Source organism: Triticum dicoccoides, chromosome 7A (assembly GCF_002162155.2).
Source record: "Triticum dicoccoides isolate Atlit2015 ecotype Zavitan chromosome 7A, WEW_v2.0, whole genome shotgun sequence".
Lineage (NCBI taxonomy): Eukaryota > Viridiplantae > Streptophyta > Magnoliopsida > Poales > Poaceae > Triticum > Triticum dicoccoides.
Genome location: NC_041392.1, coordinates 335,465,983 through 335,484,454, shown reverse-complemented (window position 1 = coordinate 335,484,454; position 18,472 = coordinate 335,465,983). Strand labels below are relative to the sequence as shown.

Below are 18,472 nucleotides of genomic sequence, written 5' to 3'. Positions count from 1 at the left end.
CCCCTCCTCCCCCCGCGCCACTGGAGACGGAGCAGCTTCCGCCCAATGCCAAGCCGCCTGCCGACGAGAAGCCGCCCCCTCCGGCGCCGGCGGCCGCCCTGCGCGACTTGTTCCGCTTCGCCGACGGCCTAGATCGCGTCCTCATGGCCGTGGGCACGCTCGGCGCCCTCGTCCACGGCTGCTCCCTCCCCGTCTTCCTCCGCTTCTTCGCCGACCTCGTCGACTCCTTCGGCTCCCACGCCGACGACCCGGACACCATGGTCCGCCTCGTCGTGAAGTACGCCTTCTACTTCCTCGTCGTGGGCGCCGCCATCTGGGCGTCGTCCTGGGCCGAGATTTCCTGCTGGATGTGGACCGGCGAGCGGCAGTCCACTCGGATGCGGATCCGGTACCTCCAGGCGGCGCTCAAGCAGGACGTCTCCTTCTTCGACACCGACGTGCGCACCTCCGACGTCATCTATGCCATCAACGCCGACGCTGTCATGGTCCAGGACGCCATCAGCGAGAAGCTCGGCAACCTCATCCACTACATGGCCACCTTCGTCGCCGGCTTCGTCGTCGGCTTCACCGCAGCGTGGCAGCTCGCGCTCGTCACGCTCGCCGTCGTGCCGCTCATCGCCGTCATCGGCGGCCTCACCGCCGCCACCATGGGCAAGCTCTCCTCCAAGAGCCAGGACGCGCTGTCCAGCGCCAGCAACATCGCGGAGCAGGCCCTGTCGCAGATACGAGTCGTGCAGTCGTTCGTGGGTGAGGAGCGGGTGGCGCAGGCCTACTCGGCGGCGCTAGCCGTGGCGCAGAGCATCGGCTACCGGAACGGCTTTGCCAAGGGCCTCGGGCTGGGCGGCACCTACTTCACCGTCTTCTGCTGCTACGCTCTGCTCCTCTGGTACGGCGGGCACCTCGTTCGCGGCCACCACACCAACGGCGGGCTGGCCATCGCCACCATGTTCTCCGTCATGATCGGCGGACTGTAAGTCTTCCGTCTTATTACTCCTCTCCTCTCCTCTTTATTTTTTTATTTATAAGGAGAGGAGAGGACACCTTGCCGCCGCTGAAAGGGAAGATGCATTGATGGATTCTTGTGTTGTGCGAGCAGCGGTCTTGGGCAGTCGGCGCCGAGCATGGCGGCGTTTGCCAAGGCGAGGGTTGCGGCCGCGAAGATCTTCCGTATCATCGACCACACGCCAGGCATCACCAAAGAAGGCGTAGAGCTGGAGTCGGTGACCGGGCGTCTGGAGCTGAGGAACGTGGAGTTCGCGTACCCGTCCCGGCCGGACACGCCGATTCTGGGCCGCTTCTCTCTAAGCGTACCGGCCGGGAAGACGATCGCTCTGGTTGGCAGCTCTGGCTCCGGGAAGAGTACGGTGGTGTCCCTGATCGAGAGGTTCTACGACCCGAGTTCAGGTCTGACTGACTCTCAAGTTTTCTTTCTTACTCGATTATTAATTTACATTACATTTGGAAGGAGTGAGTTACTAGGCGCTTGTTAAAATGCGAGCAGGGCAAATCATGCTTGACGGTGTCGAGCTCAAGGATCTGAAGCTGCGGTGGCTGCGGTCGCAGATCGGCCTGGTGAGCCAGGAGCCGGCGCTGTTCGCGACGAGCATCAGGGAGAACCTGCTGCTTGGGAGGGAGGAGGCGAGCCAGGTGGAGATGGAGGAGGCCGCCAGGGTCGCCAACGCCCACTCCTTCATCATCAAGCTCCCCGACGGCTACGACACGCAGGTCCGTCCGTCCGTTGGTCACTCCGGCAATCATATCATATTAGATTCATCCCGCGCCAGCGCCGCGCGTGCTAGCTTCTTCCTTTTTATCCGCCCGATCCGTGCGCCATTAGGCTGGCATAGTAGATAGCTCTGCCCTTTCCACCATCCTTTTTTCCTCATCACACCCATCATTGGCCCCTTTGCCGTGGAGTAGATAGAGGAGAGTAGCTAGCTAGATACCCCCGGCTCAGATCGGATGCTTGGTGCTCCATTTGTTTGTTTGTTAGGCAACAACATCACATGATGACACCTTCTCTACTGGGCTCCATCACAGTCACAGGGCCCATTGTTACTACTACCTCCGTGTAGGTGAATAAATCACTCGCGTGGTTCTAGATCATCGATTTGAGGAATTAAATATGTGTTATATGTCATGAAAAGTATATCACTAGATTTTTACAATGATGTAGTTTTTAAATACATTTCTTTTGTCACATATAATACATATTTAGATAGTTAAATCGTCAACCTAGAACTACACGAATGACTTATTCACCGAGACAGAGGTAGTAATGCAATACTATTTCACCACGAAGAAGAAGAAGCAATTGTTTGTTTGTTAGAGCAAGTACAATAGAGCTGAGTCAGCGGACTATAAGGAATAAACTAGTATATTTTTGCTTAGTTGGAGGAAGGAGAAGATGAGAGAGAAGGTAAGCGGGCTCTTTGTGAAGAGCCGGCTCTAGCACGTGCTCCTAGACGCTTTGTGAGAATGAAATGTGGGCCACATAATAAAAAAGTAGTACACTCTTTTGATCTACTATTGTACATGTTGACTATAAGATGGCTTGTAGATGACATGGCACTGGCTTATAGCCAGCAGCTGACTATACTATTAACCATGCTCTTATAGGAGCATGTTGCTTTAAATAAATGCTGTTAGGAGTTGGTAACAGTTAGTACGTACCTGCCTGCCTGCCTCCTCCATTTTCGAAAAGTCCCTTTCTCACCACAAGCAGCTGAGCCGAGAATGGACCATGATTTCACACCACTCTTTTGCTGCCTCTTTATTCCGCTCCAGCCCAGCAGTAAGGCTGGTCATAGTGGGGAGTAACTTATACCAGTGTCGTGCATATAACACTAGTCTAAGTTATTATCTTCATAGTGCAAAGTAACTAAATAGTAATGTCATAGATGATTTCATTTAGTAGCTCATAGACTTATTTTACCACAAGCACCTTTTTTCTCATTAAATAATTACCACATAACGAAATTATCTTGAAATATGTTAAGTTACTATCTAAGTTACTTTACTATGGCTAGCCTAAGAGGCCTCCAGCAGTAAACTAATTTCAGGTCGGCGTTTTGTCAGGAATGTCGAGTTGATCTCACAAGATTCAAGCATGCTTTGTCCAGTAGTACGTTCCTTTTATTATTTTTTCAGCAGTGGCAGTGGCACAGCACTTACTTGACCAAAAGCTGCCATTGATAATTGTTGACATACGATGTGCTGGCTAATCTCTTTCATCAGATTAGTCTTTTGATTGCATTGGCTAAAGCACGCACTTTTACATGGTATCGAAGCCAAAAGATCTTGAGTTCGAGACACAGCCTAATCTCTTTCATCAAATCGGTTTTTTGGTTGCATTAACTAGACCATGCACTTGTACAATAATTGATCGAAGCAAGCACATGGGCTACTGATCCAAGCTCCCTTCCCTATCCATCGACATCCACACCGATCCCATCACATGGATGGCACCATGCTCTGGCTCTACTCCCAGTCAAAATTCCACCATAAACAATTCAATTCTGTCACATTCTACAAAATTAAGCTGGCCTCCAGTCAAAATTCCCACATAAACAAGCGCACATGCATACATACGACACGACCCTAGAGTAGTACTGACAAGTCAATATGTTTGAACATGGTGATACAGGTGGGGGAGCGCGGCCTGCAGCTCTCCGGCGGCCAGAAGCAGCGGATCGCCATCGCCCGTGCGATGCTCAAGAACCCGGCCATCCTCCTCCTGGACGAGGCCACCAGCGCGCTGGACTCCGAGTCCGAGAAGCTCGTGCAGGAGGCGCTGGACCGCTTCATGATCGGCCGCACCACCCTTGTCATCGCGCACAGGCTCTCAACCATCCGCAAGGCCGACCTCGTTGCCGTCCTGCAGGCTGGCGCCGTGTCCGAGATGGGCGCGCACGACGACCTCATGGCCAGAGGGGACAGCGGCGCGTACGCCAAGCTCATCCGCATGCAGGAGCAGGCGCACGAGGCGGCCATCGTCAGCGCCAGGAGGAGCAGCGCAAGGCCCTCCAGCGCCCGCAACTCCGTCAGCTCACCCATCATGATGCGCAACTCCTCCTACGGCCGCTCGCCCTACTCCCGCCGCCTCTCCGACTTCTCCACCGCCGACTTCAGCCTGTCCGTCATACATGACCCGGCCGCCCACCGGATGGGCATGGGCATGGGAATGGAGAAGCTCGCGTTCCGTGCGCAGGCCAGCTCCTTCTGGCGGCTGGCCAAGATGAACTCGCCCGAGTGGGGCTACGCGCTCGCCGGCTCCGTGGGGTCCATGGTGTGCGGCTCCTTCAGCGCTATCTTCGCTTACATCCTCAGCGCGGTGCTCAGCATCTACTACACGCCGGACCCGAGGCACATGGACCGGGAGATCGCCAAGTACTGCTACCTCCTCATCGGCATGTCCTCTGCCGCGCTGCTCTTCAACACCGTGCAGCACCTCTTCTGGGACACGGTGGGCGAGAACCTCACCAAGCGCGTGCGCGAGAAGATGCTCACGGCGGTGCTCCGCAACGAGATGGCCTGGTTCGACATGGAGGCCAATGCCAGCGCGCACATCGCTGCCAGGCTGGCGCTGGACGCCCAGAACGTGCGCTCCGCCATCGGGGACCGCATCTCCATCATCGTGCAGAACTCGGCGCTTATGCTCGTCGCATGCACGGCCGGGTTCGTCCTGCAGTGGCGCCTCGCGCTCGTGCTCCTCGCCGTCTTCCCACTCGTCGTCGGCGCCACCGTCCTGCAGAAGATGTTCATGAAGGGTTTCTCGGGTGACCTGGAAGGCGCGCACGCCAAGGCGACGCAGATTGCGGGGGAGGCGGTGGCCAACGTGCGCACCGTGGCGGCGTTCAACTCGGAGGACAAGATCACGAGGCTCTTCGAGGCCAACCTGCAGAGGCCGCTCCGTCGCTGCTTCTGGAAGGGCCAGATCGCGGGCATCGGCTACGGTGTGGCGCAGTTCCTGCTGTACGCGTCCTACGCGCTGGGCCTGTGGTACGCTGCGTGGCTGGTGAAGCACGGCATCTCCGACTTCTCCAAGACCATCCGCGTCTTCATGGTGCTCATGGTCTCCGCCAACGGTGCCGCCGAGACGCTGACGCTGGCGCCGGACTTCATCAAGGGCGGGCGGGCCATGCAGTCGGTGTTCGAGACCATCGACCGCAAGACGGAGATCGAGTCCGACGACGTGGACGCCGCAGCAGTCCCCGAGCGTCCCAGGGGCGACGTGGAGTTGAAGCACGTCGACTTCTCGTACCCGTCGCGGCCGGACGTTCAGGTGTTCCGGGACCTGAGCCTCCGCGCCCGCGCAGGCCGGACGCTGGCGCTGGTGGGGCCCAGCGGGTGCGGCAAGAGCTCCGTGCTGGCGCTCATCCAGCGCTTCTACGAGGCCAGCTCCGGGCGCGTGCTCCTGGACGGCAAGGACATCCGCAAGTACAACCTCAAGGCGCTGCGGCGAGTGGTGGCCATGGTGCCGCAGGAGCCGTTTCTTTTCGCCGGCACCATCCACGACAACATCGCCTACGGGCGCGAGGGCGCGACCGAGGCGGAGGTGGTGGAGGCGGCAACGCAGGCCAACGCGCACAAGTTCGTGTCGGCGCTGCCGGAAGGGTACAAGACGTGTGTCGGGGAGCGCGGGGTGCAGCTGTCGGGAGGGCAGCGCCAGCGGATCGCCATCGCGCGAGCGCTGGTGAAGCAGGCGGCCATCATGCTGCTGGACGAGGCGACGAGTGCGCTGGACGCCGAGTCTGAGCGGTGCGTGCAGGAGGCGCTGGACCGGGCCGGGCCAGGGTCAGGGCGAACGACCATCGTGGTGGCGCACCGCCTGGCCACGGTGCGGAACGCGCACACCATCGCGGTCATCGACGACGGCAAGGTGGTGGAGCAAGGGTCGCACTCGCACCTGCTCAACCATCACCCCGACGGATGCTACGCGCGGATGCTGCAGCTGCAGCGCCTCACGCCCCACACCCTTGCCGTGCCCGGACCCGGACCCGGATCCTCTGCATCCAACGTTTGATTCATCTTCCACGCACGGTTCCACTCGCGTTTTGCTTTAGGATCTTCTTTTCTTCTAAAAAATTTGCGAAAATTTGTTGCTGGCTGGCGGATTGGTTGGAGGGTGGTCACAATTGACAAGCCGTATGTGCTGCCAATGCCATGATCCGTATTACACCACAAGAGAATCCAATTCATCCTCCACGACCCCTCATGTGTCGGTCCACGTGACGGTGGCCCTATTTCTCAAACCCCCGCCCGATCAATACACATTTTTTTTCTCCTCTTGGCACTTTTATTGCATATATAGGTGACAATGTTACATCATTTAGATCATGCCATAATAGTAAGCTAGGAGGACCGTATAAAACTTTTGAGTCATAAGAGCAACTTCAATGGAGCGACCTATTTCGTCCGTCCGCGTCCGTTTGGGTTGGCGCGGACAAAAGTGGCGGCCCAACTGTCGACCCAAACGGACGCGCGTCCGTTTTTCATCCGCGGCCGACTCATTCCAGGCCTAATTTTGAGCCGGATTTGCGTCGGCGCGGACACGAGACGGACGCTCGCGCCTACTCCTCTCCCCGGTCCCTTCTGTCGGTGGCAGCCATCACCATTTTCCCCAAAAACGCCCCCGCCCGCGCGCGCCCCCGCCCCCCCAACCAGCCATGGAGGACACTATCGACCTCGACGCCGCCGCCGCCGGCCTCGCCTCCCTCGTCTCGTCCGGCGCCGTCGCCCCCTCCGAGAAAGGCAAGCCTCGTGCCCTGCGCAAGACCGCCGCGGCGACCAAGTCGAAGAAGGCGCCGACGCCCGAACAACGGGCAAGGGAGTCGGCCAAGAGGAAGGGCCGAACGCACGCCGTGGACGCCAGGGCGCTGCGCAGGCCGCCGCCGTCGCCGCCGCGCAGCAGGAGTTCACCAACGCCCGCGTCGCCGCGGCAACGAGGGAGGCACTCTACATGCTTGGGGTAAACCCTAGCCAGCATAGCCTCGTCCAAGCCGTCGCCGCCGCGGCCAGCACCGGCTCGTCGGCGTTTCCTCGGATGGTGATGCCCGACTCACCCTGCACATCGGTTTGCAACCCGGTCCCCGGCTTCCACATCTACTCGCAGGCCTCCTGCCTCTCCGGGGAGTGCTCACCCGACGTGAGCGTGGTCGCGCCTTCCACGCCCGCGCCCATCGACCTCAACGCCCCCCGGTGGTGGCTCGTCGTTCGGCGGCACGAGGAAACGCGCGCGACAGACGCCGACCGGCGGTCTCCCGGACGCCCATAACTTGTTCGAGGAAATGTCGTCCGCCGTCAACAAGGACTACATGCAACACCTCATCTTCGAGGGTGGTGCGCCGGGCGCTGGCTATGATCTTGAGGAGACGCAAAGCCAGGACGGCCGCGGGGCGTTCACGCCGGCCGCTGGCTATGATCCCGATCAGGCGGCCTTCATGCGTGATTAGGTCGGCATCGACCTGGACGGCTTCCCCCTCGACCACGAGTTCTCGGAGGACTATGGGCTAGAGGAAGAGGACGAGTGCAACATCGAAGTGGAGCCTTTGTTCGAGGACGAGCTCGCCAACCAAACCACCGGTCCTAAGCCGAAGCGCAAGAGCAAGCGCACGAAGGCGTACACAGCTGTCGAGGACAAGCTTCTTTGCGAGTGTTGGCGAGACATTGGACAAGACCCAAAGAAGGGCGCCGAGCAAAAGCATTCGACCTTTTGGACTCGTGTGCACCGCGAGTTTCATGAGCGCAAGAAGTTTCCACCTTACCAATTTGTGAGCACGCGCGAGTGGGTCTCCATTTCCAAGCGGTGGAAGGTGATCCAATAAAAGAGCAACAAGTTTTGCGCCACCCTTGAGAGCGTCAAGGCCCGCCCCGTGAGCTGCGTCGGCGTGCAAGACATGGTATGCTAGCAAGCCGCCCTCTTTTGTGCCATCAAGATCACTTGCTCATATGCTTGCATGGAAACATTTTGTAGGCATTTCAAGCTTTGGAGGCATTCAAGGTTCAACACAATGGCAAGTGCTTCAACCTCTCCCATTGCTATCGGGTCATCAAGGACGAACAGAAGTTCAAGGCACAATATGCCGCGCTCAAGGCACGTGGGGGGAAGGGCGCCGTGGAGGATGTTGGGGAGGGTGAGCCGGCATGGCCGCGGGGGAAGACCAACTCCAAGAAGGAGGACAAGCGAGATGCGGCCACCAACGCCTTGATCGCAAGCGTGGACGACATGATGAATAAGAAGGACTCAAGAGAGGAGGAGCGCCGGCGTTTCAAGGCGGAGCAAATGGATGCTTTCATGGAGATCCAAAGGAGGAGGCTTGATCTTGACGCTGCGAAGCAAGCCAAGATGTTCGAGCTCGAGGCGGAGAAGCAAGCCAAGATGCTAGAGATCGAGGCCGCCAACGCCGCCAAGACAAAGGCGAAAGAAGTGGCTCTTGCAAGCATGATGACCTGGGTGGAGATCATGAAGGTGGATCTCAACGCCTTGTCGCCAAGGAAGAGGCCGTGGTTCGAGAAGATGCAGGCCGACATGCTCAAGTTCGACGAGTGATCTATGGCGTCGAGGGGCCATCTTTTTTGTATGCTGGCAGGTGTGCCGGCATGACCACGGGATCCGCGATAGCGTGATCGAACTCAAGTCCCACCATTTTTTGTGTGCTGACATGTGTGCCGGCCGGCTGACGAGTGTGCCAGCATGAACTGTGGTGCCGACGCTGGCATGGTGCCGACATGAGACATGGCCGCTGGCATGATCGACTGCGGGCCTTTTTTATTTAAAAGTTGAATGCAAACATGAAATGGGTCGGCGCGTGGGGCGCATTGTCGACCCAAATGCAAAACTGGGCGGACGGCGGGCGGGCGGCCGACCCAAACGGACAAAAGCGGACAAATGCGCCGTCCGTTTGGGTCGCCCCATTGGAGTTGCTCTAAGCATGTCTAACTAACAAGTGTGCCAAGTTATTTGCTTCCCTGGGTCAATGCCTAAAGTAAATCGATGACATTTCATGAGCATACTGAAATCAATCCGCCCCCAGTATTGTAGAATATGGAGCCAAAATATTGTTGAATCATTGATGCGCTTTAGGCCCATATGAACAATGATTCCTGGTTAATCTTGAGGCCCATGTATGGTATGACATGTGGTGGGAAGTTTAGTCCTACCTTGCTAGTTGAGGAGAGTTGAGACCCCTTTATAAGGGCTGCTCTACCACTTGCCATTGGGAGCTTGGGAAGAGGAGTGGTACACACGCGCTCCGCCGCCCGCCTCGCCTTGTCACGACGCGCGCGCGCCGTGGGTTGCTGGAATGAGCCGAAACTTATTTTTGCCGCTCAAGAATGAATTAATTCATTAGGGATTGATTAACGAGTCGCTACCAGGTGAGCCACTGTCCGAGACGTTGGACTGTCGGCTGACTTGCGTTCCCGGGATTCGTCGACTCCATTCGCAGGTGTGCGACCCTTATCCCGGAACAACGACTCCCTTCTTGGGAGTGCGTCGACTCGGTCGTGGGCCTTTGCCAGGCCCATGACTTTCTACCCGACGACTATATAAGAAGGCTCTGGCCAGTGGAGTGACACCGTTTAGTTCACTCACTCCCGCTGACGTAACCTAGTCGTCATCTACTATTCCTCACTCTGTGCTGTCTCCGGTGACCCCATCCCGACGACCGCGTGCACGGCTGGTCGGGAGAGCAGGTGCCTCTGGAATCCTGTCGTTCGAGATCCTGCCTGGGAGAACGACAATAAGATTTTTGGGGAGCGTCTCGACGCGACTGCTCCCGATTCGTCCCTAGCTCCATACACCTTTACTTCCACTACTTCTCCTGCATCGACACCATGGCCGATGATGCCGCCGCTAAGAAGAAGGCCACGGACGAAGCCGAGGCTGCTGCTGCAGCCGCCGCGTTGGCCTGGCCAACTGGAGGGTATGATCTGTTCATCCCTCGTTTACTCGTACTTGTGCTAGCTGTATATGTGCTGCTCATAGATGGTTCGATTCTATGTTCTGTACGTGCTAGTATACTTAGGTACCGCTATGAGATGAATACCGTATTTACCATGCTTATTGTTTACTCATAGATTAGTCTAACCGGAAAAGTGTTAATATTTCCAACAACCAAAACCTTATTTTAGGCACCTTTTGAATCAAGGCTTTGTTCCTACTCTAAAACCGGAAAAGTTTACTGGGACGCATTTTAAGCGTTGGCAGACTAGGACCACCTTGTGGCTCACAACGATGAACGTGTTCTGGGTTGGTGGTGTGCCCCCCACAGAAACAATTGCTCCTGAACAGGAGAAGGCGTTTAGGGAGGCAACCATAATCTTTGTGGGAGCAGTTCTGAGTGTGATTGGAGACAAGTTGGTTGACACATATATACATATGCGGGTTGCCAAAAATTTGTGGGATGCGCTCGAAGTCAAATTCGGCGCAATCGATGCTGGCAGTGAGCTGTATGCCATGGAGCAGTTCCATGATTACACGATGGTTGATAACCGTCCTGTATTGGACCAGGCTCATGAGATAGAGTGCATTGCTAAGGAGCTGGAGCTCCTGAAGTGTGAGTTACTGGACAAGTTCGTCGCGGGTTGCATTATTGCAAAACTCCCTCCTAGTTGGAGGAACTTCGCTACTTCTCTCAAGCACTTGAGACGTGAATTCTTTGTCGAGGATGTCATCGGTCATCTCAGTGTTGAGCAGAACTCGAGAGCAAATGACTCACATGTGAAAGGGGCAGAGGCTTCTTCTAGCGCCAATGTGGTGTAGAAGAACTTCCACAAGTTCAAGGGAAAGAACTCTTTCCAGCAGAATACTACCTTTAAGAAGAAGGGTAAGAAGAAAGACAAAAGGATAGATGGCTGCTTTACTTGTGGTTCAGAGGAAGATTGGGCAAACAAGTGCCCAAACAAGTACAAGAAGCCAACACCAGACTCCAAGTCTGTGAATGTCACTTTGAGAAACAATGATGCAGCATCTGGGTATGGTAATCTATTTACCATACTTTCAGTTTGTCAGTCCACCGATTGGTGGGTTGACACTAGGGCCAATATTCATGTGTGTGCTGATGTGTTTTCGTTTTCTTCTTACCAGGTCGCATAAGATTGTTCCGTCCTGATGGGGAATGGCTCGCATGCTTCTGTTCATGGTGTTGGCACGGTAGATCTAAAGTTTACTTCGGGAAAAATTGTGCAACCGAAGAATGTGCAGCATGTCCCCGCCATCAGGAAGAATCTCGTTAGTGGCTCCCTTCTATGTAAAGAAGGGTTTAAGTTAGTATTTGAGTCTAACAAAGTAGTCGTATCTCGGTATGGACTATTTGTTGGAAAAGGATATGATTGTGGCGGTTTGTTCCGCCTTTCCCTGGAGGATTTCTGTAATAAAATCATGAACCGAATTCATTCTAATGTGAACTAATCTGAGGTTTGACATTCACGTCTTTGTCACATAAATTTCGGTTCTATAACGCGTCTAGCTAGGATGGACTTAATCCTGAGTTTCACTTTAGCCAAAGGCTCTAAGTGCCATGCGTGTGTGCAAGCTAAGCAACCTGGTAAGCCTCACAAGCTTGCGAAGGAGAGACACCTGACACCATTAGAGCTCATATATTCAGATCTTTGTGAGATGAATGGTGTGTTGACTAAAGGTGGAAAGAAATACTTCATGACTCTGATTGATGATTCCACTAGATTCTGCTATGTGCATTTGCTAAATACTAAGGATGAGGCTCTACACTACTTTAAAGTCTATAAGGCCGAAGTTGAGAACCAACTTGAGAAGAAAATAAACCGAGTTCGATCTGATCATGGTGGAGAGTACTTTTCTAATGAGTTTGATTTATTCTATGTGGAACATGGTATTATTCATGAGAGGACGCCTCCCTACTCACCCCAGTCAAACGGGGTTGCCGAATGGAAAAACCGTACTCTAATTGATTTGGTTAATGCCATGTTAGATACACCAGGTTTATCCAAGGCACGGTGGGGGGGGGAGGCTGTATTGACAGATGTCATGTCCTAAATAAAGTTCCCACAAAGGATAATGAGACTACTCCCTATGAGCAATGGGAAAAGAAAAGAACTACACTCTCTTACTTGCGCACTTGGGGATGTTTGAGGAAAGTCAATGTGCCGATAACCAGAAAGCGCAAGTTGGGACCAAAGACCATGGACTGCGTTTTTCTTGGCTATGCCAAGCATAGCGTTGGCTATAGATTTCTAGTGGTGAAATCTGATGTACACGACCTGAAGGTCGGTACTATCATGGAGTCTAGGGATGCTACATTCTTTGAGGATATTTTCCCCATGAGAGATATGCACATCACTTCTAGACTGGAATCTGATGAGACTCCTGAACCTGCCATTCCAATGGAATACTATAAACATAAAAGTGATGAGATTTCCACGGAGGATGACGAGGAAGCTCTTGTTAGGAGCAAGAGACAGAGGACTGCAAAGTATTTTGGTGATGATTTCTTCATGTACCTCGTGGATGATGACACTCCCAGTTCCATTTCAGAAGCTTATGCATCTCCGGATGCTGACTACTGGAAGGATGCGGTCCGTAGCGAGATGGATTCCATCTTGTCTAATGGGATATGGGAAATCATTGATCGTCCTTATGGTTGTCAACCATTGGGATGTAAGTGGGTGTTCAAGAAGAAGCTTAGTCCCGATGGTATTGTTGAGAAGTACAAGGCTAGGCTTATGGCCAAGAGGATTTCTTCAACACTTATTCACCTGTGACTAGACTGACAACCATTCGAGTGTTACTTGCTTTGGCTGCCTCACATGGTCTTCTCGTTCACCACATGGACGTTAAGACGACTTTCATTAACGGGGAGCTAGACGAGGAAATTTACATGCAACAGCCAGATGGCTTTGTGGTAAATGGTCAGGAAAGAAAGGTGTGCAAGCTAGTGAAATCTCTATATGGCTTGAAACAAGCGCCTAAGCAATGACATGAGAAGTTCAACACTACTCTGACATCTGCTGGCTTTGTTGTGGACGAAGCTGACAAATGTGTATACTATCTCTATGGTGGGGGCGAAGGAGTTATATTGTGTCAGTATGTCGATGACATATTGATATTTGGGACCCACCTCAAAGTCATTGTGGAGGTGAAGGCTTTTCTATCTCATAACTTTGAGATGAAAGACCTGGGCGTGGTTGATGTTATCTTGAACATCAAGTTATTGAGAAATTCTGAGGGTGGAATTACACTTTTGCAATCCCACTATGTTGAGAAGATTTTGAGCCGGTTTGGATATTCGGACTGCAAACCTTCTGCAACACCATATGATGCTTGCGTGCAGATTCAAAAGTTCGAAGGCACGGCTATAGATCAATTGAGATATTCTCAAGTGGTTGGTTCACTGATGTACCTAGCATGTGCTACTCGTCCTGACATCTCATTTGTTGTGTGCAAATTGAGCCAGTTTGTTTTCAATCCGGGAGATGTGCATTGGCATGTTGTTGAGCGAGTGATGCGTTATTTACAAGGTACTGCAAACTATGGAATTCACCATTCTGGGTACCCGACGGTACTTGAGGGGTATAGTGGTTCGAATTGGATATTTGATGCTGATGAGATGAAAGCCACAAGTGGACATGTCTTCGCACTTGGTGGCGGTGCTATTTCCTGGAAGTCTTACAAGTAGACGATCTTAACCAGATCGACTATGGAAGCATAACTCACAACATTAGACACATCATGCGTCGAAGCATCGAAGCAGAATGGCTTCGAGAGCTTTTAATGGATTTCCCGGTGGTTGATAAACCAGTGCCGGCTGTCCTTATGAACTATGACAATCAAACGGTGATTGCCAAGGCTAAGAGTTCAAAGGACAACATGAAATCCACAAAGCACATAAGAAGAAGATTAAAATATGTCAGAAAATTAAGAAACTCCGGAGTGATAGCATTGGATTATATCCAGACGACTAAGAATCCGACAGACCCTTATACAAAAGGGCTATCACAGATTGTGATAGAAAATGCATCAAGGGAGATGGGTATGAGACCCATGTAAGTTGCCATGGTTGTAACCCAACCTATGTGATTGGAGATCCCATGAATTAGGACCTAGGAAAACATTCCAGCGGTCAACTAAGGAGATTATCCTGAATAAACCCACTCCGTTGGAGATGCAGTAATACTCTCAACTCTGTAAGGCAGGGTGACTTTTGTCTTAGTGTGTTCCAAAGCTTGTGTAAGCAAGATGCTAACCTACAGAGCATTCTTTGGAGGAAAACACCTATGTGAGCCCGACTGCTGGTCACAGTCTATGAGATTGGGTAATCTCTAGGAAGCTCATGAGAAGGTACGACATATGACTAATAAGCTCCACCCATGGGGTTTAGCCTTTGGCAACCATGTATCAGCTGACAATAGGCGAAGCTTCTGCACGCCAAACTGACAATTCAAGGCATAGTCCATTGTTCAGTTCTGAAGAAGTCTAATCCTATTGCTCTAGGTGGAAGTTCAACTTAACATTATCAATTGAAATTTCTGATATATCAAACATTGTTTGAATAGTTGACAAACTTATGTGCCTCGAGATCTGGTGGGGGATTGTTGATTTATAGATGGGCTTTAGGCCCATATGAACAATGATTCCTGGTTAATCCTGAGGCCCATGTACGGTATGGCAGGTGGTGGGAAGTTTAGTCCCACCTTGCTAGTTGAGGAGAGTTGAGACCCCTTTATAAGGCTACTCTACCACTTGCCATTGGGAGCTTGGGAAGAGGAGTGGTACACGCGTGCTCCTCCTCTACTGCCGCCCGCCTCGCCACGCCTCGCCTCGTCATGAAGCGCGCGCACCGCGGGTTGCGGGAATGAGCCGAGCTGAAGCTTATTTTTGTCGCTCATGAATGAATTAATTAATCAGGGATTGATTAATGAGTCGCTACCAGGTGGGCCACTGTCCGAGACGTTGGACTGTGGACCGCCCGGGATTCGTCAACTCCGTTCGCGGGTGTGCAACCCTTATCTGGGAATGACGATTCCCTTCCTGGGAGTGCGTCGACTCGGTCGTGGGCCTCCGCCAGGCCCATGACTTTCTACCTGACAGACTATATAAGAAGGCTCTGGCTAGTGGAGTGACACAGTTCGGTTCACTCACTCCCTCTCACGTAACCTAGCCGTCATCTATTGTTCCTCACTCTGTGCTGTCTCCGGCGACCCCATCCCGATGATCGCGTGCACGACTGGTCGGGAGAGCAGGTGCCTCCGAAACCCTGTCGTTCGACATCCTGCCCGGGAGAATGGCAATAAGGTTTTTGGGGAGCGTCTCGACGCGACTGCTTCTGATTCGTCCCCAGCTCCATCCACCTATGCTTCCACTACTTTCCCTGCATCGACACCATGGCCGATGACGCTGCCGCTAAGAAGAAGGACCCGACGAAGCCGAGGCTGCTGCTGCAGCCGCCGTGTTGGCCTGGCCAACCGTACACTAGTAGAAAAAGGGCCTTTAGTCCCGGTTCATCAGGGCCTTTAGTCCCGGTTCTGGAACCAGGACTAAAGGGTCGGTACTAAAGCCTCCCCCTTTAGTCCCGGTTCTAACTGGAACCAGGACTAAAGGCCCTCCACGTGGCCATTGCCTGGAGGTCCACCTTTAGTCCCGGTTGGTAACACCAACCGGTACTAAAGGATATTTTATGATTTTTTTTGAATTTTTTTTGAATTTCAAATTTCTGAATTATTTTAACCTCTAATCTCTAATCACCCCTCATCACTGCTCAATTTAACCTTTAATCTCTAATCACCCCTCATCATTTCAAATCATCTAACTTCCCGAACGGTCACCCATCCTCTCAGTACTCCAGCCTGAGCACGCTTAACTTCCGGGTTCTATTCTCCCTCGTTTCCAAGTCTGCACTTGTTGTTTTCCTGACAATAGTAAGATGGCAATCCTATTAACCCTCAGGAATTTAGCTTGAGCATGAAGTCACACATTTCACTGTTTGAGTTTGAAACTATTGTTCTAAAAATCAATAATTATTTAGTAACACTAATATTTCTTGAATAAGTAGTTTGACCACAGTTTGACCACAGTTTGACCAAAATTTAAAAAAACTGAAATAATTATTTAGTAACACTAATATTCTTGAATAATTATTTAGTAACACTAATATTCTTGAATATTTATTTAGTAACACTAATACTTCTTGAATAAGTAGTTTGACCATAGTTTGACCAGATTTAACAAAAATTCAAAAAAACTGAAATTTGAGCATAACTTTTTTTCCTTTTAGAATTTGAGGATTCTAAAAATTTGCAAACAGGCCATAGGCCATCTCCATCGGATGCGGATTTTCGTTCCGAACATTTTGATATATTATACGTTTTTTTCAACATCGTATGCAAAAGTTATAGCCGTTTTACATTTTCCCTACATTTTTTGCAAAACATGTCCAAATTTAAGTTTTTAAATTTTCCTAACTAGTAGATGTAGTAACATAACTACCTCTCGAAGGATTTTAAAATTTTAAGTTTCTATCATTTTCTTCTGCTTTTTACAAAACTGAAAAGGCGATGCACCAAGGGGGGGGGGGTAGGATTTGAAAATTGCACCATTAGTACCGGTTCGTGGCACGAACCGGTACTAATGGGCATCGCACCCTTTAGTACCGGTTCGTGCCATGAACCGGGACTAAAGGTCCCATTTGAACCGGGAGTAATGCCTGTATGGTGCCCTCGCCGCTTGAACCGGGACTAATGCTCACATTAGTCCCGGTTCGTAATGCAACCGAGATTAATGCTCTTTTCTGGCTGGACCAAAGCCCCTTTTTCTACTAGTGGTAGGGTGTGATCTGTTCATCCCTCGTTTATTCGTACTTGTGCTAGCCGTATATGCGCTGCTCATAGATGGTTAGATTCTATGTTCTATACATGCTAGTATACTTAGGTATCGCTATGAGATGCATACCATATTTACCATGCTTACTGTTTACTCGTGGATTAGTCTAATCAGAAAATTGATAATATTTCCAACAAATATCATAATATCATGTGCAAGCAATGATGCGCTCAAGACAAGTCAGATTCCACCATGATCTTCGAGCACCCAATATCACATACTAACTGAGTCCTCGACAAAGAGCCATATCTTCAGCTGTTGCACATCCGTAACATGATCGAAAGGTTCATTTATACCAGAGATCACCTCCCCACGGCTATGCTGAAGGACATAAAAAATTGATCATGAACCATCCTCAAAATGTGATGCTTCGGTATTGAAATTGTATGTACCAGGAGGAGGTTTCTCCCAGCCCAGTTTATTCGCCTGCTCTTGAGGGTTCTTCTTTGCATAATTGGTTGTAACTTCCTGGATAGCAAGGGTTGAACTAAAATGAGGTTTAACATGCACACCCTTCCTAGCTTCTCTGTGTTCAATCCAAATGTACCAAGATGCAACTACTTCAATCCAAATGTGCCAAGATGCAACAACCACCATTTCTTTTAAGCCTAGCTAACCAAGAACCCGGAACTTTCTTGTCAGCCATTGAAGGATTTCTTCCAAAAAAACTGAACCCGAATGGTCCATAGCCAAAGCTTGATCAATGATGTTGTATAGCCTAAGAGCCTTCCAAGCTTTATGTGCACGAGTACATGTAAGATGACGAATATATTCATCACCCGGGTGACAAATAGGGTAGGATGGGTGCAGCTCCAGTTGCCGAGAGTTACGTAAATATTGCATGGATCGAATGTTAGAGGTCATCATGTTCTGTTGATAAGTCTCCAACGTATCTATTATTTTTGATTGTTCCATGCTATTATATTATATGTTTTGGATGTTTTATATGCTTTAACATGATATTTTATATTATTTTTGGGACTAGCCTATTAACCTAGAGCCTAATGCCAGTTCCTATTTTCCCTGTTTTTGAGTTCCGCAGAAAAGGAATACCAAACGGAGTCTAAACAGAATAAAACCTTTGCGACGATTTTTCTTGGACCAGGAGACTTGGAGATGAAGTCGTAGGATCCACGAGGGGGCCACAAGGACGGAGGGCGCGCCCAAGGGGGTAGGGTGGGCCCCCAACCCTTGTGGGCCCCCCGTGCACCTCCTGGACTAATTATTTCTCCTATATATTCCCATATACCCCCAAACCACCAGAGGCATCCACGAAAATAGTTTTCCACCACCGCAACCTTCTGTACCCATGAGAACCCATCTAGGGACCTTTTCCGGCACCATGCCGGAGGGGGATTCGATCACGGAGGGCTTCTACATCAACTCTATTGCCCTTCCGATGAAGCATGAGCAGTTTACCACAAACCTACGGGTCCATAGCTAGTAGCTAGATGGCTTCTTCTCTGTCTTTGATTCTCAATACCATGTTCTCCTCGAAGTCCTTGGAGATCTATTCGATGTAATACTTTTTGCGGTGTGTTTGCCGAGATCCGATGAATTGTGGATTTATGATCAGCTTATCTATGAATATTATTTGAATTTTCTCTGAACTCTTTT

At 51.4% G+C, this 18,472-nt stretch overlaps 1 protein-coding gene across 1 annotated transcript; it reads left to right on the top strand.

Moving 5' to 3' along the window:
* The first annotated feature begins 6 nt into the window (after nucleotides 1-6).
* LOC119328638 (ABC transporter B family member 1-like) lies at nucleotides 7-6,285 on the top strand. Its single transcript, XM_037601616.1, has 4 exons — nucleotides 7-970; nucleotides 1,097-1,404; nucleotides 1,502-1,725; nucleotides 3,647-6,285. Exons 1-4 carry the CDS (start codon nucleotides 144-146, stop codon nucleotides 6,023-6,025), a joined length of 3,738 nt encoding a protein of 1,245 aa, XP_037457513.1. The 5' UTR covers nucleotides 7-143; the 3' UTR covers nucleotides 6,026-6,285.
* Nucleotides 6,286-18,472: the final 12,187 nt, after the last annotated feature.